The 27,820-nt window shown below is 42.3% G+C and overlaps 1 protein-coding gene across 4 annotated transcripts in view; it reads right to left on the bottom strand.

The window, feature by feature from the left end:
* The window catches only part of SETBP1 (SET binding protein 1), a 325,800-nt gene that overhangs the window by 14,018 nt on the left and 283,962 nt on the right, over positions 1–27,820 (bottom strand). For all 4 annotated transcript variants that reach the window (XM_042850713.2, XM_024103393.3, XM_042850714.2 and 1 more), the window contains one exon: positions 759–929. In XM_042850713.2, the coding sequence (XP_042706647.2) occupies positions 759–929 (171 nt within the window). The remainder of the gene's footprint in view (positions 1–758; positions 930–27,820) is intronic.

The following is a 27,820-nucleotide window of genomic DNA, read 5'->3' as shown; positions in this document are numbered from 1 at the left end:
TAATAGAAGGAAATCATCACCAGGAATGATCTCATTCGGAACAACAGCACAGAACATGGGTGGATTAGAAAACAATCTCAGAGCGAGGAATAGACCCAGTGTTACTCTTAATTACTTATTTCTTCCGATTTGCTTTTAAGGCTCTGTCCATTGCACCAGGTGCAATATATAAAATCACACTAAAATAACCTGAGTAGATGTGATGGCTGCCATCTTGGCAAACACACCAGGGACTCAACCAGGGCACTCCAGAGCTAAGGCTATTTAGCTATAGGCTGTAACAACTCATGTCCTCTATGGATTGGCAAAGATGAGTGCTTGTGACACACATTTACCAGTGGATTATATACACGAAAGGCTACCTCAGCTGCTTCTTAGATATTCACTGAGCATTTGGCATGGTGGGAACATTAGATGAAACTTGCTAGCTAGCAAGCAATGAATGTCAGGGCTGGGAATAGAACCCAATAATCCTGACTTCTAATCCATTGCCCTAACCACAAACGATGGCACTACTTATCTCATTATTACAATGGTGCTGGTATCCTTTGATTAATATAGCTCTAAAGAGCTCAGACACCACAGTGATAAGAAAACGTTAGAAAAAACAGGACCTGATTATCCCATCGATTACGCACACCAGCAAGTGCTACTGAAGTCAGTAATAGTTATACATGCACAAATTTGTTCAGCTAATTGGACTCTGGCGTTGAATGGATAGAAAATAGACAGAAGAGACAGAGGGAAGACACAGTTACCTGCATCAGATGTTGCTGATGATGAAGGTAGGAGCGATAACACTGACGTTGGTGGCATTGCAACATTTTCAACAGCTGCTGGTTTCCTTCTGGTCATCATGTTACAGGCAGAACTTTCTATTCTACTATGAAGTGAAGTCTGGTCTGCTTTTAAGTGGGGACTTGTTATTCCTGGGGATTATAAAGAAAAAAAAAATTGGATGAATAAATATGAAGTATACAAGATTGCTGTGCTAGGTATCTACTAGAAAGGATGAACTGTTGCTCTTAATGTCCCAGTATATTTCCATACTCCCCTACTAGAGTGTGTAATATGGTTTTGATATTAGCAAGGATCATGATTTTTATTTGTTTTTAATAATTTTACCTCAGGATATACCATCACAGTTCTCTATAAACAATGCTCAGCTAGCGGAATAATCCCAGAAGTCTATTTTTTACACAAAACAAATATATACAAACACAGGCGTGACCGCATGGCTATTCAGTGGCATTTTCCATTTATCAGTTCCTCTACTTACTGTGTCCGCCACATTCACTTATAAATTTCTCTGTTATAATCACTTATTCATAGATCCTGAGGCCTGAAGGGACAATTGTGATATCTAGTCTGACCTCTTGTATTAGACAGGCCAGAAAACTTCCCCAAAATAATTTCTAGAACAGATCTTTTAGAAAAACATCCAATCTTGATTTAAAAATTGTCCATGATGGAGAATCCACACTTGACTCACTGAGTTTTTTGTCTGTGTACAGACTGAGAGCGGTCACAGAGCTGAGGGTATGTCAAGGAAATCATAAGCTTTGATGTCCAAAATTCTGCCAACAAATCTTGAGACAGGTTATTATACAAACAGGAAACAAATTAGATGATACCAATGTTCCAAAGATGTAAAACTTTCTAGAGACAGTGGGTGTGTATTATAGGTGGGGCTGGTAGCCACACCTATAATTAAGGTTGCCCTACCCTTCTTACTGGAAAGACCCATCTTTCAATAGCTTATGACTATGCCAAACTTTAATTTTTTGGGATGGATTTTTTTTCACAGGACCCCGCCTCATTCAGTGCTCTGGGGGTCGATCAGGACTGTGTAGTGAAAGAGAGAGTTGTCTGTAGGGCTCCTGGTGTCATCTGGTGCAGAAGTTAGAAGGAATGTATTGAATGGAGGGTTTTCTTGGTCAAGGCAGTTGAATGCTGCCTAGGAGAACTGAAGTCCCTGGCCTCTACCAGCATTCTTATGTGATGCTAGGGAAGTCACTTGAACTAAACTTTTCATATGTGGCCACTAATTATGAAATGTGTATTCCTCATTTTCTAGGTGTCTGACTTGAGACCTTGGCATCTGATCTGGAGAAATTCTGAGCACTCTCAGCTGCAACAGAGGTCAATGGGTGCTGTGCTTTAAACATAGTGTGCTATATAATGCTAAGTACTCTGAAAAATCACTTCCAAGTGTCTCAAATTGGGCACTTTTGTCCATAATTTCTCTGTGCCTCAGTTCCCCCTGTGTACAATGGGGATAATAGCACCTCCTCACCTCCCAGATGTATGCTGAAAACAAAATCATTAATGTTTCTGAGGCACTCTGATGCTATAGTGATTGGCACCAGAGAGAAGTCCATGAGATGGCCCTGAGTAATATGGAGTAAATAAGAAGGAGGGTTTGAATAACATGCAGTAAATAAGTAACAACATGGGGAAAACAAAATGTTGACTAGCTTCTCATTAAATGAGCACTATACATCTTGTTCACTAAATGACGCAGGGGTCCTATGGAAAAAATAGTCTGTGATCATGTAATTACACACAACACCATAATCCATACACACAAGGGGGCTGAATTAAGGTGGCACAGACAACCTTAATTCTGGCATTTCCTCACTTTTGAGTGCATGGCTTTGAAAACGTAATGTTTGTTTAATGTCGTTTTTGTATAATATATATATATAGCGTGAATGTGAGTCTATATATAAATTGTTGTGTGTGTGTACATATACATGGTATATAATAATGCTAACAACTTCATGAAGTCAACATCTGGTTATAATTAAACTGAAGGGCCTATATAAAAAGCTGTATGAAAACATGCAGCTGTAACCTGTTGACCTCTATTGATAAAAAAAAAAAAAAAAAAAGTCTGTAAAACTGTGCTTCAGCATATCAAGGGACAGTCATTCATTTTTCAAAGGTAATCCCTCCCAAACCACTTATCCTCTCAAATCTCTACCTGCACACAGTGTTTGCATTAGGGACCTTGATTTATGGATTCCCACTCCTTGAATGTAGAGGCCTACTTCCTGTTGCCGTGGTTACTTGGATCTTGGTTCAAGGTTAAACTACTCCCAAATCAAAATCAGTGGCAAGCACAGCATCTAACAGCCAGGTTATTGACTACCCTAGGACACTTAAAGGTCAAAGACCAAAGTGCTGCTCACTGCCTTCAGGGTGAGTCAATATTTTCAATATTTTTATTCTGTTTCTTCTGAAGAAGAAGTTGCTGCTCAGTTACCACCTAGGTGGGTTTAGCAAGGTCATGCAAATCACTGAGGAAAATCCTCATCCCAAGGAAGAATTACACATTTAATGAATTACTTCAAAGACTACCCCCTCCAGTTGCAGCTTGTCACAAGTACACAAGAGGGCCACTGGTATGATTATTGTTTTTGGCTTTGTAAGGTTTTATGCACTTTGTTTTGTCTAATTTACTGGGTGAAAATTAAGACTGAACCACTACACTGACCTAATTTGCTGATTTGGCTTTACACTGAGATATAAGTGAAAATCATCCGACTTCCCCTATAGATCTCAAGGTGCTTTGCAAAAGTGGGTCGACATTGTAATCTCAGTTTTTACAGACAGGGAAACTGAGGCACAGAACAGTGCAATGACTCGCCCAAGGCAACATAGTGAGTCAGTGGCAGGGTTTAGAGTAGAACCCAAATCGTGTGTCTTCTAGGTTGTTGGAGCAGGCTACCCTACTGTCACTCCCTCTTCTTGAGGCTGTTTAGAAGGCCACACACAAGAAGTCCAAAATGTCATGTACCTTAGTAACTAGTGGAAATTTCTTCCTGACTTAATATCCACCATTTTGTCAATGAGAACCCATCATTTAAAATATGCATCCTCTGTGTGATCCTACAATATTTTATATTTTGCTTCTGTTTACATCCAGGAACAGAGAGAGCCCAAGTTGAATTATAAACCCTGGTCCTGAGTCTGTTCTTATTTACATTGCCATTACTCTGTTGATGTTAATAAATTTACTCCTGATTCAGAAGTAAGTGAGATCAGATTCAGCCCTTCAATTCCCAGAGCCCTGCTGACATTATATATAATAATGAAACCAGACCAAAGCAGAGGGGAAATGAATCAATATTTGCCAAATGGAAAAACCAGGACAAATCCAGAAGAGAAAAATTGTTGTTTTCAATCTCAAAGGGGGTATTATGAACAACCAAGAACAGTAAAAGGATGATTTGCCTCGCATTTCTACCAGTGTACATCAGGAAATACCCCTATTCAAGTCAAAGCATTACTGGTGTAAAATCTGAGTAAGCAAGAAGACAATCATGATGTAAAACTGGTCCTTTTTTTTTTTAAAGGTCTTTACAGTTTACAGTGTCTCATAATATTTTGGTACAAATTTACTTTGTCATTCATTGTCTAGCAGCGGATGTGCTTTAGTTGGTACTTAATACATTAATTTAAAATTACTAATATCATTTAGCATTCACACTGCAGTAATGCCTTAAGGCCACCGCTAAATTGGGCCCCATTGTATTAGGTGCTGTACTAACCTACATTAAATGACAACGCCTGCCTTATTGTTACCTTGTGCTCTCGCCACATAATGCAGCCACCTACTTTCTCTCATCTTTATACTTACATTGCAAACTCTTAGGGTCAGCATCCATCTTTTTGTTATATATGTGCTTAGCTCCAGATTGGAGCCTCCAAGTGTTAGCTCACTACAAATAATAAATAATAACCGTGCCATTGCTAAAGCCATGCTAAAGAGGACATCAGCTAACACATAGCAGAGTTCTGTGAAGTTGCTGCTATGGAATAGTTTTCTGCCAAGGGATCATTATCTTAGATTTCACATAACCCACCGAATTGTGAGAATTCACTACTGTACTTCGTCTGTTTATGCATCACACTGCTCTTACAGGACGAGAGCTTTCTTCTCTCTCTTTCCATGGTTTAGTTATACAGTACATTTGCATGGTAATTCACATCTCAACATTAACTGGATCAAATTATTTGCATTTTGATTACTGTTTACTTTGAATAAAGAACCAGAAGAAGCCTAATATCTGGTAAATCTTTTTTTTTTTTTTTTAAGTGGATTTTACGTAGATCAGTCAAAAGCTTAGCATTGCATCATGCTCCAGAAGAGGAAACTGAATTACAGTGTGATAAATGTAGTTAAGGAAAGTAATTATTCTTCTTAAAGTAATATTATTTCCTATCTAACTTGTGAAATTCATTTCCATGGCTTCCATTTGACATATATTATCATTTTAAAATAACTGTACTTTTAATGTACAGTTCTGCTGCATGGCTTTTACTCTCCTGTTTCCTCGCCTCTTAGAGCCTTCAAATTCATTGTACCTCTTCTGCAGGGGATTTTCTACCATATACAATGAGTCCCATTCAATAGCACAGAGTTCCTGTTTTAAAAAAAAAGGCCTGCACTGCCATCGTGAAGGTGGAATTTTAAGACACCAAGCCTATACTTTACTTCACCTCACCAATTTTCTTCCATTTTTTTTAAAGCAGAATAGCTCTAAACTTGGGACAGAGAGAAAGAGAAAAAGCCGTCATTAGATAGATCTCCCGATCTTTATCTGCAGTACTACACTCAGAAGAGCTAATGCCATGATGATAGCTTTGAAATCTCTTAGGAATTGGATAAAGAGAAGCGATAGTGATGAACTCCCAGCTAATAAACACAAGAGTGCTTATTTCTGCAGAATGATCAATTTCTAGATGTCCTGAGGCTTGTCTGATACAGTTGATTTACTCATTCTCCCTCACCTCACTAATAAAGCTGAACTCCAACATCAGATTAGAAAGGAGCCAGATTTCTTAAAGGGGCAGGGGGAGGAATGGCATGATGGCATGCAAATACTGGGAGACACACTAATCTCTCCTGCCTCCTCCTATAACCACCAAGCTGTCTCGAACAGCTGCCTTCCTCTGCTGAAAACATACACTTTATCCGCTTTGGGTTAGTACAGTAATACAGACAATTAATTTATCTTGTTAGTGGAAATTTAATGCAATGATCTAAAAGAACTCTTACATATTGTGATAAACTTTAGTGCCTCCAGGGCGCTTCTTTTCCATAGGACTCATTTCACATCCCATCCATTATGTAAATGAGATGTGGAAATAGTTGAGTTCCTCTAATGTATCTGTACACTGATGGATTGCGCAGTCAGCCCTGCTGAAACTAATGAAGTTAAATGCATCTTGCCATTCCTGTCTATTTGGGTGAGTCTCTGTGCCTGAGTTCAAGAAATCTTATTCAAGTTTTTTCTTCCCTTAAAGCCACTGTGCTAAGATAATCACATTTCTTGACAGACAGCATAGTAATAGCCCCAACACCCACTCTGGCCTCAATCCTGCAGGGGTGAGGACTGTGTGGAGCAGAGGCTCTTGTTATGTAGCAATGTGGGGATATGGCAGCAGAAGCCAAAGGTCACCTTCTTACTTGAGAGATGGGGTCCCGGACTGCAGAGAGTTGCAGTTGACACCAGTCTCTAGAGATATGCAATGATTAAATAAAAACAATTTAGTTGTTAAGTACAAGCTGTCCATGCAAGAACACCCTATGGGTGAGAACCTGCAACAACCATCAGTTTAGTCACCACTGCAAACTGCCCAGGATACTCCACATCTAAGAGGATGAACTTCTACAGCTTGAACTAACGGGCCAAGTTCCCTAACCGGGAGCTGTAGCAGCCTGTGTGAATCAGGCACCCAATAACACTCTAAACACTGGATTACTTTTTGAGGCTCTAACCCTGCAGAGGGACATACACAGTACTGGGAGGAGGGGGGGACAGATCCTACACTCTCCAACCTTTCCCCCCAATCTAAGTACACTTCCTTCATGAAAATACAAGGGCTATCTCTTTGATCTGAGTCCTTAGAACGGAGAAGTACGAGAAGTGACCTTGGGGACAGGTGGACATGAAGTTTGGAAGGTAGGGTGCTGTGAGACTAGAAGTGCAAATATTAACTTCAAGACAAATAGGAACCCACTGAAGCTGATGGAGAAAATGATTTTATTCTAGTTCTCCTAGCACTCAACACTATGGTATTTGAGCAACTCCATTCCCAGAGCAAAAGAATAGTCTGGATGCAAAATTCTGGACTCCCTGAAGTGTTGAAAGGTCAATGAAGAAAGCATTGAAATAGTTCAGCCAGGATGTGATTGAGGCATGAACAAGGATTTCACGTAAAGCAGGATCAAAGTAAAGGCAGATTTTGGTAAAATTCACAGGATAGCGATAGTTGGAATTAATTATAAGAGAAATAGGGGAAGAAAGGGCTAATTCAGAGGAAGGATCGCTCAAAGGTTCAAGGCCATGTAAACCAAGGGTTAAGGAGAGTGTTAGTGGATTCAGAGACAGGACTAAAGAGACTTTTGACCAGGAACTTGAAGCAATAAGTTTACTAGAAACTGTAGTTAGATGCTGACAGAGTCCAGACAGATGGACAATACGGAGACATGATGAGTCAAGGACAATGGAGAACTGGTGTTGCACATATAAAAATGGGTCAAAGCTTGAAATTAGCAATGAAATATCCCAGAGAATGAAGTTTTCATATATAGAAAATAAAAGCTAGGCACAGAAGTGAAGAGCTCCACAATAGAAGACACAAGAGGAAAAGAAAATCTTTGGAAGAAATGAAAAAAAAAACCCACTGTATTTTAGATGTAAAGGAGGATTCATCCCCAAAAGTGCACACTGAAGATTCTTTAAGGGATTTAAGAAGGGCAGTGATAAAAAGCTACTAGGAAGGTTGAGAAAAGGGATATGTGGCCATGGACAAATCATTACCTGAGAAAAGCAGGCTCGGTAAAATGGTCTAGTGCAGAAAGAGACTATGGTCGTAGAGGTAGTCGGAAAAGGGAGAGAAGACCTCTTTCTCCAGACCACTTCTGAGGAAAGGCAGGATGAAGGTGAGATCTTAGTTCTCAAATAACGAGGAAGGGTCAAGTCAGGTATTTTTATTCCTTTTTTTTTTCCCGATAGAGGTGATCATTTTTAAGTGTGGCAGAGAAAACAGGAATGCATGAGGCAACAGTTGAGATTGGAAGGGATCCATATTTCTCACAGATTAAATGGGGCACATGGGTGAGCTGGTGACAAGTGAAGTAGGTTGTGTCAAGCTGCTGATGATTTAAGGGTGAATGAGGCACAAGAGCTGGGCTTGACGCAATGATGGAGTCAGACATATATTCCAATACATCCAGTGTAGAAAGGGATAGAGAGGAAAGTATTGGAGAATGTAATGAAGACCTCAAAGTCCAGAGAAGACAGCAAAATGTATTGGCCATCTCACCAGTGAATCACGAGAGGTGATGTCTCTTTGTACTCCAAACCTCCCCACCTCTGCAAAAAACAACAACAACAACAAACCCAACCCTGCTAAAATACCCTGAAATTGTTAACCTTGGCATCCGGCCAATGGAAATCAATAAACATTTGTATATGTCACATTGACTTAACTACTGTTCTTTCAATTATTGATATTTATTATTTATATTATAGTAGCTTCTGACTAAGACTGTGGCTCCATTGTGCTAGGTACTGTACAAACACAGAGTGAGAGGCAGTGTTTGTCCCCAGAAGCTCAAAATCTAAGTAGCCAAGATATGTGAGGGGAGAGCTGAGACTAGAATGCACTTACACTGAGTCCCAGGTCAATACGCTAACCACTGAACCAGCCTGCCTTCCTACACTATGATTTTGCTTCAGTAAACCAAGCCCCACATCACAGTTAAGTCAAAGAGCTATACTATGACTAGCTCTCCAGTAAACAGAATGGCTAAAAAAAATCTCTGCAATTGAAGGAACTCCCAGTATACAGTGCAACCTATTAGAGTGCAACCAAGTAGTTTTATTTTTAGAAAGGCTCATGTTGGCTTTGTTTTAATAACTGAATCCATTCAGCCCAGTTTAATGGCGATTTATCACTACAAAATGTTTGCCTTATCAGCACCAGAGAGGAAAAATAATATGCACTGGGGTGTGTGTATCTCTCTCTCTCTCTCCCCATATTCTAGATAGATAGATATGATTTCCCCCCCTTTTCTTCTGAAAACCACAGTAACTGACTGCAATATTAAAATGAAAGTATGTTTAAACAGATGCATAGGTAAGATCAGCAATATTATTTTAATACCTCATCAGCACTTAAATATAATATACAGTGCTTGGATTGCTGCTCTCTTCTATTTGTGCTCTAGAAACATCTAAAACATTGGACAGCATGGAATTACTGTACAAATTTGATTTGTATTTTGATCATTGCTCAGATTAATAGTATTTTCAATGGTAGCTCTTTTGGAAACCTCAGTGAAGCATAAGAGGGAGAATGGAAAGATTGAAAGACTTCAAAGTCAGGAAAGACCTCAGAGGAACCAGAACACAAGAACAAATCTGAACAATGAAGAACAGGATAAAGAGGTGAATGGTGCAGAGAGGAATAAAGTGGGGCAGATAGTTAGGTACAGGAGATAAATGATAGATTGGGAAGAGAAGGCAGAATGAATAAGGGAAATCACCTACCAGAATGAATCAAGTGAAAGGATGCCTAGTAAGGAAAGGGTGGAACAAGAAACTGAAAACAATGCTAACCATTAACAGCATTTGCAGTTATGCTTTCACCTTCACATCTAGATCTGCACTTTCCTAACATTTTGGGGTTAGGACTCTGATCCAGAAGTTTGGTGCAGGCCCATCTCTAGCTTTCATGTTTACTGAGGTTACATTGGGATGCTTTAGGCTCTTCACAGGATAAATTGTCTTACCCATTGCAATATGCATATTTTATTGCATCAAGGAGTCAGAATAAGGATACTTAGAAATATGTTCCCTTTAAATAGCCAAAAAGTAGCAGGAGAATATCACTTGCAAAACAAACAAAATTATGAATAACCGAGAGTTTTTCTGATAATTCTGTTTGTTTTATTGGGGCAATGGGGTGATAGTATCAAAAGGGGAAGGGTCAGAAGTGGCAGAATCTATTGAAATACTCATGCTGACTGAATGTTTGGTTAGGCCACAGAACTATGGGGAAAAAAACATGAATTTCAGAGAGTTGCAAAGCACGGATTTTCAAACCTGCATACCTGAAATAAGTTAGGCATTTTAATCTGTATTCAAGCACCATAATAGGATGCTTGATTTTCAGAGATGCCCAGTTCTTAAGACTCCTACAGAACCGAGGCCTAAATCTAGATTCAAGTGCCTAACATCAGACATCCAAGTTTGAAAGCGTTAGCCTGGGGGTAATTCAACAGAAATTGAATGCTGCAAAGAAAGTTTACCAGTACAATTCTGGTTACCCATGTTCAAGGAAGATGAATTCAGACTGGAACAGGTGCAGTGATGGGATACACGGATGATCAGGGAAATGGAGAGCCTGTCTTATGAGAGAAGACCAGAGTATGGCTGATTTAGCCTAGCAAAATGCAGGCTGAGAAGAGATAGGATTGCTTTCTATAAATACATCCGTAATTTTGGCTTCAAATTGCACATGGAACTAGGTTTCTGCTGTTTGCAAAATCTGCTCCTCTGTTTTAAGTTCACATATTTTGGATCTCCCTTTTAAAGAAGCTTGTTGGGCTGGATTGATATCATACTGGTAGCATTCTTTGTTAGCATCCAGGAATCTCTGGGTACAATTCATGGTTTCAATCTCTTATTTGCTAGGCCGAAAGCCTCTTGTGGTGAGGAAACATCTCATTGTAGTGAATAGCCCCTGCCACCAATTAATGAGCAGCATTGATGACTTCAGACAGATGCGGGAGGGATAGCTCAGTGGTTTGAGCATTGGCCCACTAAACATAGCATTATGAGTTCAATCCTTGAGGGGGCCACTTAAGGATCTAGAGCAAAATTAGTACTGGTCCTGCTAGTGAAGGCAGGGGGCTGGACTCAATGACCTTTCAAGGTCCCTTCCAGTTCTAGGAGATAGGATATCTCCATTTATTTATGACCTGTTGACTCTTTTCTGAATGGAAAGTAAGTGGCTGCATTACAGGGCATCAGGTCATATGGGTTATAAAGTGGGGAAAATAGGTGAAGTTTTTCATGGCTCTTGTAGAATGCTGTGGACTCCTTACCCCAAGGGAAAAATAGAGAAAGTTTTGTTCCATTAATTCACAAGTGCTTCCTGTTGGATATCATAAAGGAGAAAGTGTAATTTTATGCATATAACAGGCAGGGTATAATCAAATGCTATTCACAACTGCAGTTGAGAAAGACAAACAGCAACTTATAGGAAGTCTTTGTAATTGTAAGCATACGCAGTTCTAATGAGCAAGAGAGGGAACCAATGCCATAAATGCAGGACTCCCAAGTACAAACCACCTCAGGTGTCTTTCACTGCACCTCCTTGTCCACAGGCTAAAGCTAAGACAAAGTAAAGTGGACAAAATGGCCAAGCATGATTATTCACCTTACAAAACTAAATGTTTTCTTTCTACACTTACTTTTCCATCAGTAATTTCCTAATCTGCTCTCTTTGTTGTTCAGTCACTAATGGTGGAAGGCACTAGGAGTGAAATTGTGCACAGGTTTCCCACAAGCCCCATGCATCACTTGGAAGTCCAATTTAAGCCCTCGGTCGGGCCCCTGCACTAAGGTAAATTTCACCCTACAATATTTTTTCTCCTCAACAAAACCTGTTTTCATTTAGGGACATGAATTCTTAGAAATGAAAGAAGTAGTAAAATCCCATGAAAAAAAATCATCCGCTGATGAAAGCACTGAATCACTGAATGAAGAAAAACATTTACTACTGTTGGTTATTCTTGGGGAATTATTTCGTATTTATGTTCATACATTTGACTGTCTCATCATTGCAAGGATAAAACATGTCCTGTGCTTTTAAAATGTTCTGGAGTCACTTGACACACCATTTTTGATGTGTTTAGCACAGCCTTACAAAAATTTACCAGCCCAGGCACAAAATCTCCTCGCCTGCCTGTTCTCATCAGTCATCAGGCTAATGGAAATGCTAATGACATTTCACTTGCCCTTCCAAAGAATTTACTTGTCCCAGGGGAGTGGGAATTTTGCAAAAGAAGACCATCACTCTTCCTCGTTATTATTATTAATTATTTGTTACTTCTAGATACCCCCCACCAATATCAGTGTTCCACTGTATACATACAATGTAAGAGACAGCGCCTGCCCTAAGAATTTAGGCTATGTCTACGCGACAGTTTATGATGGCATAATGTATGCCGCTCAGTGGGGTGAATAAATTGCCCCCCCCCCCCCCGAGTGACGTAAGTTACACCGATCTAAGCGCTGGTGTGGACAGTGCTATGTCCCGACGACATATTTTCTGCCGCTCGTGGGGGCTGGAGTAGTTAAGCCGATGGGAGAGCTCTCTCCCATTGGCTTAGAGCGGGTACATTAGAGAGCTTACAGTGGAGCAGCTGCAAACTCTCTAGTGTAGCTATGCCCTAAACAGAGAAGAGAAACAAATGGTGAGCTGGGAATGAGAAATGCAGAGGAACATAGGTATGTCTACACAGCAGTTAAATACCCACGGCTGGCCTTGGTCGGCTGATTCGAGCTTGTGGGGCTCGGGCTGCAGGGCTGTAAAACTTCTGTGTAGACACTCGAGCTGGAGCCCAAGTTCTGGGACCTTGCATGGATGGAGGGTTCCAGAGCCCAGGTACCAACATGAGCCGGAATATTTACACAGCAGCTTTTAGCCCCATGAGCCCGAGTCAGCTGACCTGGGCCAGCCGCAGCTATGCCACGATTCTTTTGGTCTAGTGTAGAGGTACCCATCGTGACTTTCTCACTGTCACATAGGAAGTCAGTGGCAGAACTGGGAATACAATTCAGGTCTCCTGAATTCCAGTCCAGGGTCCTCTCAGCTGGGCCACACTGCCTTTCCTCACTCTCCATCCCTCCTCCTCTGTCTTTGTTCTCCTCTTTTCCTTTGGCCCCTTTCCCTTCCCACAATTCCTCCCCCTTTCTCTCCTTTGCTCTGCTATAGCAAACGCACACTAAGTCTTGAATGGGCCCAGCCAGCATCTCAGTTAAACTCTAGTTTCCTAATTCACAGAGCACATGTGAGCACAGGAGCAAGCTACAAATTCCAGTGCTGTCTGCAAAGACTGTCACTGCTGATGCAGAAATGATCTGTAAACATGAAACTCCGAGCACATTTGTACCTTTGGGGCCTCGTGCTCTTAGACCAGTTATGTCCTTTGGTGTGACTGTGTTTGGAACAAGATTGAGGGGTAGGAGCAAAGATAGATTTAAGACACCTTTACATTCCTTCAGTAAATTGGGGGCTGGGCTGGTCCAAAGCCTGCTCTAATTTTTGCCTGGTAGCCCCTGGCTCTAAGAGACCAGGGTACAAGGATGCCCTGGTCACATCCCCCTGGAAACCTTTCTGTTTTATTAGGGACATGAAGGAAGTGGTGTGTGAGCACCGAGGGCAGCTCTACAATTTCAGAGGATTTCCTTGTACAGAAGGAATGTTCAGGTAGCTGGATCTTCTGGTTTTACAACTGCTTTGAAGCACTAGAGCAGTGCAAAACACCCAGGGCAGGCAGCACAGAATTGGTCTCAATTTCCTGTTGCAGTAATAGTATCTCAGCGGTGTGCAGCACTTTCTGAGCCAGGGAATCTCAAAACCCTGTATGAGAGATGGGATGGATTATGGATTATAACCACAGCTTTCCACAGCCGGTGGCGCACAACTGCAGCACCCAAGTACAACCACTAGGGGTATTTTACCTCAGTGATGTCCAACGCCTCCCAGACCTACCTAGGGTGCAGTGGGAGCAGAAATCCTATTACAGGACACGACTTTCATTCTCCTGTATGGCCATCCCATAGCCCTGCCTCCTGTTACAAGAGTGCCCTATACCCGCGAGATTCCAGCATATGTAAACAGTTAATAGAACAAGCTTACAAAGTGCCAGCAGATGGCTCTCAAGAATACAGAACACAGTTCCTGGGTTTTGTAGGCCCAATCAAACTTGCACATTGCAAACGGCTTCTGATGTCTACGTCTTTCCAGGGAGCCCTTCATACTTCCTCCCAGCCCCCTTTGCGCTGGCTTGCACCCCAAGAGCAAGAGCAGGAAGCAGTCCCAATCCTGAAGAATCAGGAGTGGGCAGGAAGAGCAAGTGTAGTGAGTCCTTCAGGACGCGCCCCCCAATCCTTAAACACCTGTGCAGGGACCAGTCTCAACCTGGCCTGTATGCTAGGGTTGCCACCTGTCCAGGTTTCCCTTTTCGGTGGCTGCTGTTACAGGTACAGGGGCTCAGGGGCTCAAGCACCCATGGAGAAAAAATAGGGGGTGCTCAGCACCCGTGGGACTGGCCAGGGCTGCTGCTCTGGTGGCCTGGGGGTTGGCCGCCAATCAGCTGTTCAGCAGCTGGCCCTGTGCTGCCCAAACAGCTGTTCAGCGAGGCTGTCCCGCCCAGCACCTGTTGAGCAGGGCTACCCTGCGCGTCAGCTATTGAGTGGGGCTGCTCCTCCACTCGCTCCTCTCTGCCCCCTCCCCTCCCACTGCCCTTAAGGCAGGAGAGGGCAGAAAGGAGCGAGCAGCGGCAGGTGGGAGGTGCTCAGGGGAGTGGGCGGACCTGGAGCGGGAAGAGGGCCCCTGGGCAGAATGGGGGCGGAGCCTCGGGGAGGGGGCAGAGCCAGTATGGGGCACCCACTGGCAAAACCAAAAGTCAGCACCTATGGCTGCTGTCCTGGGAAATCTGTAAGAGTGCTCAGTCCACACTGCCATTTGTCCAGTTTTATGGGCTCCTCCCAGATGTGCTCTTTTGTTCTTTTGTATCTTAGAGGTGGCAACCCTACTATATGCATCTATAGAAATCACACTTGCTGCGCCACTGAAATGATGTAGCAGCCGAGCAAACTACAGGGAGTGATACAGAAATTTTTGCCAACAGCCCAAGGTAAACCCTGCTTTCAGCAAAAGTGCCATGAGCACAGTGATGTGAAAATGTTCACATTTTGAAATTTTCAACCAAAAACGGGGACAATTTTTTCCGCCAAAACCTATTTCCATTTTCCTGCCAGCTCTAGCCATGAGGCTAGTGCAGGTAAATTCAAGTGTAGTGGCTCTCAACCTTTCCAGACGACTGTACCCCTTTCAGGAGTCTGATTTGTCTTGTGTACCCCCAAGTTTCACCTCACTTAAAAACTACTTGCTTACAAAATCAAACATAAAAATGCAAAAGTGTCACAGCACACTATTAATGAAAAATTCCTCATTTTGTCTGTATGAAATTTTAGTTTGTACTGACTTTGCTAGTGCTTTCTATGTAGCCTGTTGTAAAACTAGGCAAATGATGAGTTGATGTACCTCCTGGAAGTCCTCTTCGTACCCCCAGGGGTACATGTACCCCTGGTTGAGAACCTTTGCTCTAGGTACCCACTGGGTAAACAGAGAAAACCTCCATTCCAGTTTTTAAGGTTCCATCATAAAGGACCCCACAACACAAACACACACAGAGAACACAATCTTTATGGAACTCAGTCGGTTTGACCCTCCGCTGTCTCCTCCCTTGGATCTATGCAAAATGACTGCAAAATCCATTCTGATTTGGTATCATCTGACACCCACATTGCACAGGTGCAAATGGCTACTCCAGAGAGTGGAGAAGCAAGATCAGGGTAGGTAGCTACCTGCAAAAGATAAAGAGCTGTTTGAGCCCTGCCTGGTTTTAAACCTGCGGTTCCAGAGCATCTAATTTTCCCCTCCAGCACTCCCACGTTTACTTGCAGAAGAACAATGTAATTGGCATCGCTTTGTAATTCATTGTTCTAGTACAAGCTGCCCTATCGTAATAAGAGAGTCTGGATTGCTCTTCATTCCTGGGATCTCTATTTTGCTGGTATTAAATCAGTGTGTACAAATACCCTCCCAACAAGACGGTTCAAAAAGCTTTGGGTGCCCATGATGCCGCTTTTGTTTACAGTATTTGTCAAATAAAAAGCCATAATTTGTGGCTCACTCACTGCAAACAACCACTCCCCCGTCAAACAAATCCCCTCTTCCTCCCTGACATTAGTGAAATGTTATGTTTCGGATTTTAAAAGCATAAAAGTCAAAACGTTCAAAATGATGGGTCCCACAGCAAATGTAACCTGGTCCCAAGTGCGCATAGGCAATGGTTGGCATTGCTGCACATGGTATTAACTTTTATGTCTTCTACTATATGTGCAATGTGGTTCATTTATAGTGGCTCTGGGAACCACTATGTTTACATAAATTTTAATTTCCTGTCTTTTGTTTGTACTCTTTATCATCTTTCTAAAACACACAAACAAATAAATAAATACAAATCCCTGTGAATTTTAGTGCTTGCCAGATTATCCATAGAATGATGCCCGGCACAGTCAGCATGTCCGATTTTTCATGCTACCCCAGCCATGTGCCTTCTCCCCCCCTAAGCTCTGGACAGATCATTTCTGGGGGAGAAAGGTGTTTTCATGCCCATTGCATCTGTGACATCTCTTTGATGCTGCTGCCAGCAAGGGTGACCCTTATCTCCACATGTGGTGGGGATTTTGTAGTCTGGACTCTTGTCTGCTGGGAACTGGTCTGAGACCACCAACTCAGCTGACATAGGCCATGGAATAGCAATGATCTAATAATGTTTTCATAGAGAAATGCATCACTTTACACAACAGACTGACAATTCATCTAGATAACAGCTGGGAATTAAGAGTACTACGAAGCCCTTGTCTTTTTTCAGCACTTAGAGCTAGATTCTAATATTTTTACGCATGATGGCTAGCACCTTGAGTAGTCTTAGTGAAGTCAGTCCTTGATGTGCTAGCCAGACAACATTTTGTTCCCTTTTATGTATTTCCCTGATTAGCTTAGAATATCAGGGTTAGAAGGGACCTCAGGAGGTAACCCAGTCCAACCCACTGCTCAAAGAAGGGCCAATCTGCAGACAGATTTTTTGCCCCAATCCCTAAATGCCCCCCTCAAGGATTGAACTCACAACCCTAGGTTTAGCAGGCCACTGCTCAAACCACTGAGCTATCCCTCCCTCCATGTGCCTTGGCACTTGGCACAACTGAAAACCAATTATTTGTATACTTATCTACAAGGCCCCAGCCTTGCTCCCAAACTATGCTACTCACACTTGTAATCATTAATGCATGCTTTTTTCTGTTTTTGCTTGCAGGGCACATTAATCAGGCACTTGGGTTCAACTACATATAACTACATTTCTGAATACAGTAGCCATACATTTGGTTGCTAAAATTCCTTTTCCACTAGCTATGAAGTTCTGGTAATTAAGAAGAGAGATTTGTTTAAAGCTGTTTAAAAACCTCTCTTTTGATCAGGAATATCAGGTTCGCCAAACTACCGTGTCTTGATTGATGGAGATCTGAATGTGCCCTTGCTAAGGAATATTACATAAAAGGCTAAAATCACAAGGATGCCCATTGCACAGAAAAACACGGTGGTCCAGCTACAAATTAATGTGATGCTCCTCATGCACCAGTGATTAAAATTCAGTGTTGACAGGATGAAACCCAGTTATTATTTTTTTAGAGAAACAAAGAAAACCCAGATGATAAAACTGAATAGGTTGGTGCAGCAAATCCAACAAAAATATGACAGTTCTAGGCAGCTGTGATTGGAATCCTTCCTCTGCTTGAATAATAAAGGCTTTTGCTAATTTTAACCAGAGCCGAATCTGAAAAACCTGCAGTCTCATGTGACTCATGGAGCCCCAAGGGAATAGGAGGTGGCGGGGGGGAGATGTGTGTGTGTGTGTCTGTGTGTATAATCTAACAGTGCCCAGAGGTTTTGAGATCCTGGATTCCACTTCAATAGCACAGGCCAGATTCATTAAAAAACCTGGCTACATTCCAGCAGTTAAAATTGAAGCAGCATATTTATTGCATTTTGCTCAAATAAATCTGAAAACGTGTGAATCATATCCCTTGGAGAGATGGGGAGGAGAAGTAAACAATCTCGGGCTAATACTTAGAAGAGGAGTATGTTGAAGAACAAAGATGTAGAAGGGTTATTGTTGCAGGGAATCTGCTGGGTGCTTGTCGAGTCGGAGGTTTTTGGAAAGCTAGACTTCTCCGCCATTTTCTCCATTGCTGCTACTCTAGCCTCAAACATTCTATTTACTGTTCTCTATTCATTTTTTTTTTTAAATCACTCCTTAGCTTGTGAGGCTTTACTGTGTGGTTCTCTGTGGTTTCCCAGAAGCTGTTCGTGACGTTGGCACCTCACCCCAATAGCAACTGCATTGAGCTGGGATTCAATTATAGCCTTTCTGGCACAGGCAGATTGGTTTTTCAAAGATAGCATATTTTGGGGAAGGATTTATTTTTCCCCAAAGCAATTTTGATTAAGAAAGCGAAGCGCGACTCGTAGCTCAATCTTGCAAGGCACAGGATGCCTCGTGACAGGTCCTGAGTGCCCCTTGACTCCAGCACCACCTAGAAAGCATTCAGCACCTCATAGGATTAGTTCCTGAGGGAGTAAAATGTGAGCTAAGGGTCTGATACAAAGCCTGTTTAAGTGAACAGGAGCTTTTCTGTTCATTCCAGTGGGCTTTGGACCATGCCCATAGAGTCCAAGCATGGGACTCAGGGACTGCCCGAAGTTCTAATCACACCTCTTTCACTGATGCGTCTCAGGCCTTGGACAAGACAATTAGTCCAAAATTATGAAATGTGGGTACCTAATAGGAGACACATAAATAAGGGGCCTTATTTTCAGAGAAGTTGACTGCCTACAACCTCCAGTGAAGTCAATGGGAGCTGCTGATGGACAGAACCTGTCCAGATCAGAGTATTAATTAGGTGGCCAACTTTGGGCACCCAGGTTTGAAAATGTTGACCATCCCCTGCCTCAGTTTCCCTTATCTGTAATATTGACATAACCAGTTACCTAAGTCACTGGGATGGGATAAGTACTAGGTATTATTATAGAGGGGGAAAGTTGCTTGTTTAAATAAATTATGCTGAGTTGTGCAATCTTTGAGGGCAGAAACTGTCTTTTTTTTTTTTTTTAATTACTTATGTGTCCAGTACCTCCCCTTGATCCCTTACTGGGGCCTCTAGGAACTACTGCAATGCAAATAAATAAACGAACAACCGTAACAATCCAACTAGCTACACTTTTCAGGGAGTTGCTGGTGTCACTCGGCATTATTATTAATTATATTGCTGTAGTGCCATTGAGCCCTGGTTATGGACCAGAATCTGATTGTACTAGGCACTGTACAAACTCCGAAGAGAAGGATGGTCCCTGCTCCAAGGATCTTACATGGTGAAGCGACAATAGTACCAAGGAACTAAAGCGACCTACAAAGTAACGCAGCCTGGCTCCAATTCAAGACTGGGCTAGATTTTATTTAAATTAACAATACCAATAGATCAGAAGGCAAGAACAGCACTGAATTAAATACAGATATTGGGCCCAAGCCATTCATCTCAGACTTGATATGCAACCTCCCCATTCCCTTAAAGGGCCGAGGAAGTGTTACTATTTTGCAAATCTCTCTCTGGCAGTTTATGTATTTAGCTGCAGTGGTGAAAGCAAACCGAGGCCACTGTGTTGCATTAAAAATGGAAGATATGCAAGAGTGACTTCCAGCCGAGACGAGCTCAGCACAGCTCCTAATAGCTTGGCCAGAGAGAGGGTCCCTTCTGGTTCGTCTCAGAGCCGCTGATGACGGACCACCGGGGCCCCCATTAGCGTGCGGTGAGGTGAACAAAAAGGGGTTGTTTTTGTTTTGCAAAACTTCATTGATCAGGGTTTTGTTTTGGGAAATAAAATCCGGGGGTGGTTCAGATCTGGGTCCCATTTTGTACTGAATCCCTGGAGTTTAAGAATAATATTGTGCATGTCTAGTATCATCCATATGAACAATGCAAAACACGTTAGACCAGTGTTCCTTAAACTATTGTACTGGTGACCCCTTTCACATAGCTAGCCTCTGAGTGCGACCCCCCCTTATGAATTAAAAACACTTGTTTATATATTTAACAGCATTATAAATGCTGCAGGCAAAGCGGGGTTTGGGATGGAGGCTGACAGCTCGCGACCCCCCAGGTAATAACCTCATGTCCCCTGAGGGGTCCCGACCCGCAGTTTGAGAACCCCTGCGTTAGACTCATAAACAAATTTAGCTTCACATACCCCCAGGAGATGGGCAGTATTTCCCCGTTTCACAGACAGGGTAACTGAGCAATTTCATACTGTCACTGCAGTCAAATCTCAGTGAGGTTTCATGGATGCACAGTATAGGAAGGCAAAATTTGGCCCTTATGCATTACTCCACAAATATCTTTATTGGCATTTTAGATAAAGATGACCTATTCCCAGAATAGCCTCAACTCTTTTGGTAACTGGATCCACAAAGAGAGGATCCAGCATTTATTAAAGTCCCTGGGGAATCTCTCCATTGACTTTAGTGGGAGAGGAACTGAGCCCAAAGTGCAGATACAAGGTGCCATAATAATAAAAGAATTGCTCTGTTTGGCGTTCTGAATGTCACAGCAGATGCTCAGCTAAAGCAAGGCACTGATAGAGCCCCTTACTTCCCTACTATAACCACAAGGAAAAAGTCCTCAGAAGCTCTCTCACCAGCTGATTCTTCATCACCTAGGTGATACACGTTGTCATATTGAATCACTGCACCTTCTTCACACAGCAAAGTCCAAAGAAGACACAAACCCAGGCTCCTCATCCAATGTCACTTAAAAAGTGACCACAAACCCACTCTGTATCACAAAAGGGACCAAAGAGGCAGTACAAATGGGGTGCTGAGATATTGGACCCACAAGGAAAAAATAGCAGTGGTCCAAAGGGATATTTTGAGGGTTTTGCTGTTGGTTGTAATTCCCCTTCCCATACCAATTCCCTTTCCTGTACCTTTCCCCCCTCTATTTACCTGGGAATCTACTGTGGATTAGCCAGAGTATCTACCTAGCAGCTCATCTCTGAAACAAACAAACAAAAATTGTCAATGGAATCCCCTCGTAGGTCGATGGGAAAGATTTTACTTATAGTGGGTTGGGAGAGCTTTTCCAAACATTGATCCATATGGATTTTGGAATGTGTCTCATAAAAACTGTAAAGCACTTCTAACTAAGACATGATCCAATGTCTACTGAAGTCAATTCCTGGTCTCCTATTGACTTCAGTGGGCTTTGGATTGGCCCCTAAGTGAACAAAGAAGATAAACACACATATCATCAGTGTGAAGTGTGTAGATTTAGTGAAAGTGTTTCCATTGACTGTTGCGAGACTCATGTGGCTAAATCTCCATGCATGACATCAGAGATTTGGCTACAGAATTGTATTTATTAAGGCTAAGCAAGATTTGAGCGGAAGCAGTTTAAAAATAAAAGCAAAAGGGTCTAAATTTAGTGCCAACTCCCTGGTGCCTCTCCCTCCCCCATGACATATATTTTCCTTTAGGGAAAAACAAAATCTCCCGGGCAACTTGTGTGGCACATTATACAGTCTTTGAATTAAAACAGGCATGTTACAGACCTCTGAGAAACATGGTGTATAATTGTAATGCCAACTGACCCTCAACTGCAGTGGCACTTAGTGGCCTCCCCTTTCAAACAATCAGCTATTGATTCCCAAACCCTCCAGTTTCAAACCAACTTTTGTTTTCAAGAGGCATCCAGTCTTTGGGATGATTCTGGCATTGCTAATTCTCCTTGCCCTGAGGCTACTTGGTATTTCTACTGCTTACTTGAAGTGTTATCAAAATAAGGGCAACTGCAAAGCTGAATTGTTGAATGTTAGTTTTTCCCAGTTTTGGGGTCTATGCAATGAACTCATAGTCATACAAATGGGCTTTTATTACAGCAATCTTAGCACATTGACTGGAGGGAACACCAGGAAACAGAATTTAGGGGAAATACTGCACCAATGGATTGGATGGCCTATTGTAGCAGGTCTTTCCCAATGCAAATTTCTGAGATTCTACACTTATTTAGGAAAGTTATTTTATAATATCATAAAAATGTGCAACCCACAAAAGCACCTTGTATTGCTTTTTATGTTTTTATTATATATTGTTCAGGAAAAATCCTATAAAATGAGACAAAAAACAACCTGAAGTGCTCTAAAGTTCTATCTCAGACCTCTCTAATATTAACAACAACAATTTGCATTTATACAGTTCATTTTATCCTGAAGGATCCCAATGAACTCTGCAATGGTGACAAATACTGGAATCACTTCAGTGCCCCAGTGAAATGCAGCAATCCGCGGGGAGAATGCAACGGCTGTTAATGGTGCATAACACCACCACACCAATCATTTGGAAGAGGAAGCAAATGTAATATACTGGCTCCAGGAGTGCAATTTGGTCTCCTACAAACAGGGATAGCTACTGTACATAATATCAGCTGATGCCGTAACTCATCTAGCTTGCAAAGGGCTTGTGCTTTTGCTACTGAATGTCTCTGGTTGTAGTATCTGAGTGTAGTATCTGCATGTGTATGCCACTGTAATTGGTGCCATGAAGAATCTCTTTCAAATGAAGTCGGAGGGGAAATTTGCAATAATGTCCCACACAAAGGTTAGTTTAGCCAATACTCTTAAGATTAATACACAAAAAGTGCCATGGGGTTTTTAATTACTATAACCGAGCAAGACATTTAGCAACTCATCTTAAAAAAAACAAGGCACTCTGAGTGATGGAATACTTCCTAATGTCAAACTGTAGCGAGGATTTAGCACTGATACGGAGGATAAGATGTCACCCACTGAACTGCCAACAGCAAATTCTCATGGCATTCTGTTCACCTCAGTGGCATCTTTCCCAAGTACTAATAAGACTCAACCCTGCTTAGCCTGTGAGAACTCTGATAAGACCCGGGCTTAAACTTTGATACATGAGCACTGAAGTAGAATAACCCATATCCCAGGAACTAGTAACTACTGATTAAGGGCCTGACCTTGCAAACTTCTGAGCACCTCGGACAAGGACCCATCCATTCCCCATGGCAGATAATAGGAGTTGTGTATTGGGCTATGTCTTGGAGAAACCATCCAGCACCTTCAAATATTGGACCCTATATTTGGATCTGGAAACAATGGAGTGAAAACCAATGAACTATGAGTCATATACCCAGAAACCGTTATGACAGATTCTTTTGGGAAATCTTGCGTTGCTAATAAAAGTGGTTGAAGGTTTAAAGGGAAGTCCCTTTGACTGGACAGCCTGTTCTGATTAACACGTAGACAATATGGCCGTGCTGAGATCCTAGGGACATGGATGCTATAGAAACCAGCTACGCCAATGATCATAATTTTATCTTAAGGTTTGTGATATATGATATTTTCCCTAAATCTCCCACTTCTGGACTCATTGATTATGGGAGCATCCCAGCTTTCTTTTTTTTTTTTTTTTTTTTTAAAAAGGTAAGTTTCTGGTCCTCAGGGTGGTGAAGAAAAGCTTAAAGATTCAAAAATGTGAAGGCAAATAAAAAGAACAAAACATTTATCATTGATTAAAATAGCCAATCTCATAATTTTGGGCGGCCTGATTTATGGTTTTTGAGCAGTGGGGGTCAGCAATAGAGGCAATCCCTAAGAATATGTAGATAAGAAGAAAAGCATGCTTCTCTCTACTGGTTTATGTTAAGGAGGTACTTCAGGAGGAAGAAGAGGGTCCAGTGAATTTCTGGACCGGAAGGCAATGGAAGACAATCCTTTCTTACATTCCTGCAGCTAACCAGAAGGCATTTATGTAGAGCTCTGTGAATCTGTACCGGCAGTGACCTGACTGCCTATGATATGGGGAAAAAAAATCAAACCCACACAGTACAGACACTCTCCCGCAATGTACTTGACTGGGCTCTGGTTGTTATCATGCTGCTGAGAAACTAGGACAGTGAGAGGTGGCTCCAAAGGCCATGTGACATGTGTCAGTGTGTCTCCTGACCCTCAGGAGAACTGCTAACCTCACACTCACCTGGGTTGCCATGGGAACCTCGCAACCAGCACCTGCTGCTGCAAAATGAGCCTGTTCTTACCAAAAACTGAAAGTACTTGCAAAGTTGGGGAAGGATAACCCATGGCTCTTGATCTGGCTGTAGGTTCCAAGAGGAGCTGGTATTCTTACAAGTGTTCTCCAGTAGGAGTGAATATATCACATTATATAGATCCCCTTACATTTGTCAGTGACCCTTGCAACTGCACAATGTGCATAGAGGCCCTGTTTGCATATTGTTGTTTAAAAAAAGGGGGGGGGGGAAGAGAGGGGCTTTCTGCTTAATTGATTTCCTCTGAATTTATATAACAGTTTTAAACCGGAAGGATCCCATGCCATTCCAAATGTTAAACTGAAACAAGCTGTACAAACATATTTATTTGATTATAAAAGCACAATAATTATCACACTTTCTAGGTGAATGTACAGTCAAAAAAAAATCAGTACTTCTGCAACGATCCTGCTTGGTTTACAAAATGAATGGAACTACAAAAAAAAAAAAAAAAAAAGAAAGAAAACAACCTTTTTACACATAAATCCTGAATATCTTGAACAATCGCCACTGAGCTGAAAGGCAAGTTCTTTAATCAGACTCCATAAAACATGTTTAGGGGGGGAGGAAAAAATAGGTTGTGTCTGAAATTTAATGTCCACAAATCCAACTTAATGTTTATTCTCCTTATTGAAATGAACTTTGTCATTTATTTGAAACTTGTATTACAGTCTCTCACTGTACCAAGTTATTGATCTCCCAGTGCTTCTTATACAGTGCCCTTTCCACTCTCTCTGGCTGTGTTTTCTCTGTTTTCTTTCTTTTCTCCTCCCAGATAAGAAGCCTTCAGTTTGGAAATGGGAGAACTAAGCCCTTGCAGCCATTAGAGAGGGAAATGTCTTAGCACAGAAGCTGGAGAGAAAAAGAGACAAAGCCACAACTGAACGTCCGGGGAGCTTGTGGTTACAACTCGCCTGCCCACTAAAAACGCTGTTCCTCATTTTGCTGGTGTGTTCTTTGAAAGCATGTGCATGTGTGTTGGTGGGTCTTGACATTCCAAGTTTAGATCATAGATATTAGAGATGGAATAGACATATTAGGTCAGCTAGTCAGCAGCAAGGTGGTTCAAGACATTCAATTTTAAATGAATCAAATGATTGGGCTTCCATTATTCCACATGGGAGAGTGTTTGGGGAGGGATAGCTCAGTGTTGTGAGCATTGACCTGCTAAACCCAGCGTTGTGAGTTCAATTCTTGAGGGAGCCACTTGGGGATCTGGGGCAAAATCAATACTTGGTCCTGCTAGTGAAGGCAGGGGGCTAGACTTGATGACCTTTCAAGGCCCCTTCCTGTTCTAGGAGATGGGATATCTCCATTTATTATTATAGTGTTCCTAAGTCTAATAGATTTCCCTGTTATGAACCTTTCCTGACTTTGGGTTAACTTGCTCCCCATGACTAAGAGTTTCAAAAGTAACTTGTTATTTGGGGTGCCTTAATTTTTAGATGCCCAATTTCAAGGAAGTGCTGAGCACCTGCTTTCTGACAAGCAGGCCTCCTTTAAGGTGTCTCAGACGATGTCAGTCAGAGTGGTGGGGGGAAAAAACACACACTTCCTAACTGACATAGCTGTGGCAGTAAAAAAACCCAGTTCAGATGCAACTATGCTGACAGGAGAGTGCTTCTGTCAGCGTAGCTAGTGTTGTGCGGAGGCGGGGTTACTATGACAGCAGAAAACTCCTTTTGTCACTATATATTGCATCTGCACTAGAGGACTCTCCCAGCATAGCTGCACTGGTATAGCTGTATCAGGAAGCCTGTGTACTGTAGACTAGCCCTACGTCTGGAGAGAACTTGGGCTGAAATGTCAGTATAAGAACGGCCGTACTGGGTTAGACCAAAGGTCCATCCATCCAGTATCCTGTCTACCGACAGTGGCCAATGCCAGGTGCCCCAGATGGAATGAAAAAACAGGTAATGATCAAGTGATTTCTCTCCTGCCATCCATCTCCACCCTCTGACAAACAGAGGCTAGGGACACCATTCCTTACCCATCCTGGCTAATAGCCAGTAATGGACTTAACTTCCATGAATTTATCTAGTTCTCTTTTAAACCCTGTTATAGTCCTAGCCTTCACAACCTCCTCAAGCAAGGAGTTCCACAGGTTGGCTGTGCGCTGTGTGAAGAAGAACTTCCTTTTATTTGTTTTAAACCTGCTGCCCATTAATTTCATTTGGTGGCCCCTAGTTCTTGTATTATGGGAACAAGTAAATAACTTGTATGTGGCTCATGTCATGTTATTCACCATGTAGCTTTTGTGATGGACTTTTCCCCATGTACAGGTTTTATCATATGAGAATGAACATGGACATTCCATTATTCCCAGCAGCACACCAAACTCTAGGAAGAAAGGACCTCTTCAATATCACATGGGGATGGCATCCCATCATGACCAAAGATTGCTGAAAAAATGTCAGACAACCAACTTCATGCAATGCAATGTCACACGGTGAGCCCTAGCTGTGACAATTGATACCCAAAGCTATGATGGGTTCCCTTCCGGATGCATATGCATGGATATCATCTGTACTATACAAATATTGGGCAATAGCTTTAAATACTATGGGAAAAATATTGTTCCCCAAACTGAATTTTGGTCATTGACATTGCCCTGTGCAGAGGGACTCCTTTAGGGAGGTTATGTCTCCTCTCCCCAATGAGCCAATAGTGCTAATGTTGCCCTCCTTCACTAGTGCCTACTTGGTCCATCACCAGTCTGTCCTCTGTCTTCCTTATCTGGTTTCCAGAATCAGTTCTGTCATTCCCCTGCCCTGGCACCAAACCTGTTACTCACCAGTACTTTCTCAGGCTGCCCAGGCCAGTGCTAGGTCTGCCTTCAGCGTAGGACAGGTTTCCTTTGAGGAACTGATCCCAGTTTCTCACCTCCCACAGAGGAACTAGCAGTAGTTCTCTCCATTCTCTGACTAGATAGACCAGCACTTGCAGAGACGCTGGCCACTATGCTAGCTGGCTTGTAAGAGGTTAGTTTATGTTAGAATCATAGAAGATTAGAGTTGGAAGAGATCTTAGGAGGTCATCTAGTCCAACCCCCTGCTCAAAGCAGGACCAATCCCCAACCAAATCATCCCAGCCAGGGCTCTGTCAAGCTGGGTCTTAAAAACCTCTAAGGATGGAGATTCCACTACTTCCCTAGGTAACCCATTCCAGTGCTTCACCACCCTCCTAGCGAAATAGTGTTTCCTAATATCCAACCTAGACCTCCCCCGCTGCAACTTGGGACCATTGCTCCTTGCTGGTGGTCTGGTGGATATGGATGTCCCGTATTGTCCCCAACAACTGTTAATTCCCTCTGTTTGAAAGAAATGGGACTAAATTAAAGATTTGGTGACCAATATTAATCATTGGGATTTTAAATAAAGATTTTACATCTGTATAGTATATATTTATATCCACCTGTGCAGAGAGATAAGTGCGGGGAGACAGAGAAACATGAGAACTATATAGGGAGATACTTTACTGGGACTAAGGGCTGTAGCCTATAATTTAAGTAGGGGAGTGTGGCAACTGGAACTGCTGAGTGAGCTGGTCAAGACACGTTTGCTGAAGACACAGTGCATGCAGTATTGTAGGTCATCACACTTGCACTGCGCTGTTGGCACCTGGTTAATAGCAGGCCCAGCCTGTGTAAATCATATGAAGTACAGGCAGCCATTTTACACGGCTCTTGCACTTCTCTTCTAATCCAAAGCCCTTTGCAGCCAATGGAAAGACTCCCATTGAGATCTCAGTGGGCTTTGGATCAA

This window comes from Chrysemys picta, chromosome 6, assembly GCF_011386835.1.
Source record: "Chrysemys picta bellii isolate R12L10 chromosome 6, ASM1138683v2, whole genome shotgun sequence".
NCBI classification, from domain to species: Eukaryota; Metazoa; Chordata; order Testudines; family Emydidae; genus Chrysemys; species Chrysemys picta.
This window is presented reverse-complemented; position numbering and strand designations above follow the sequence as displayed.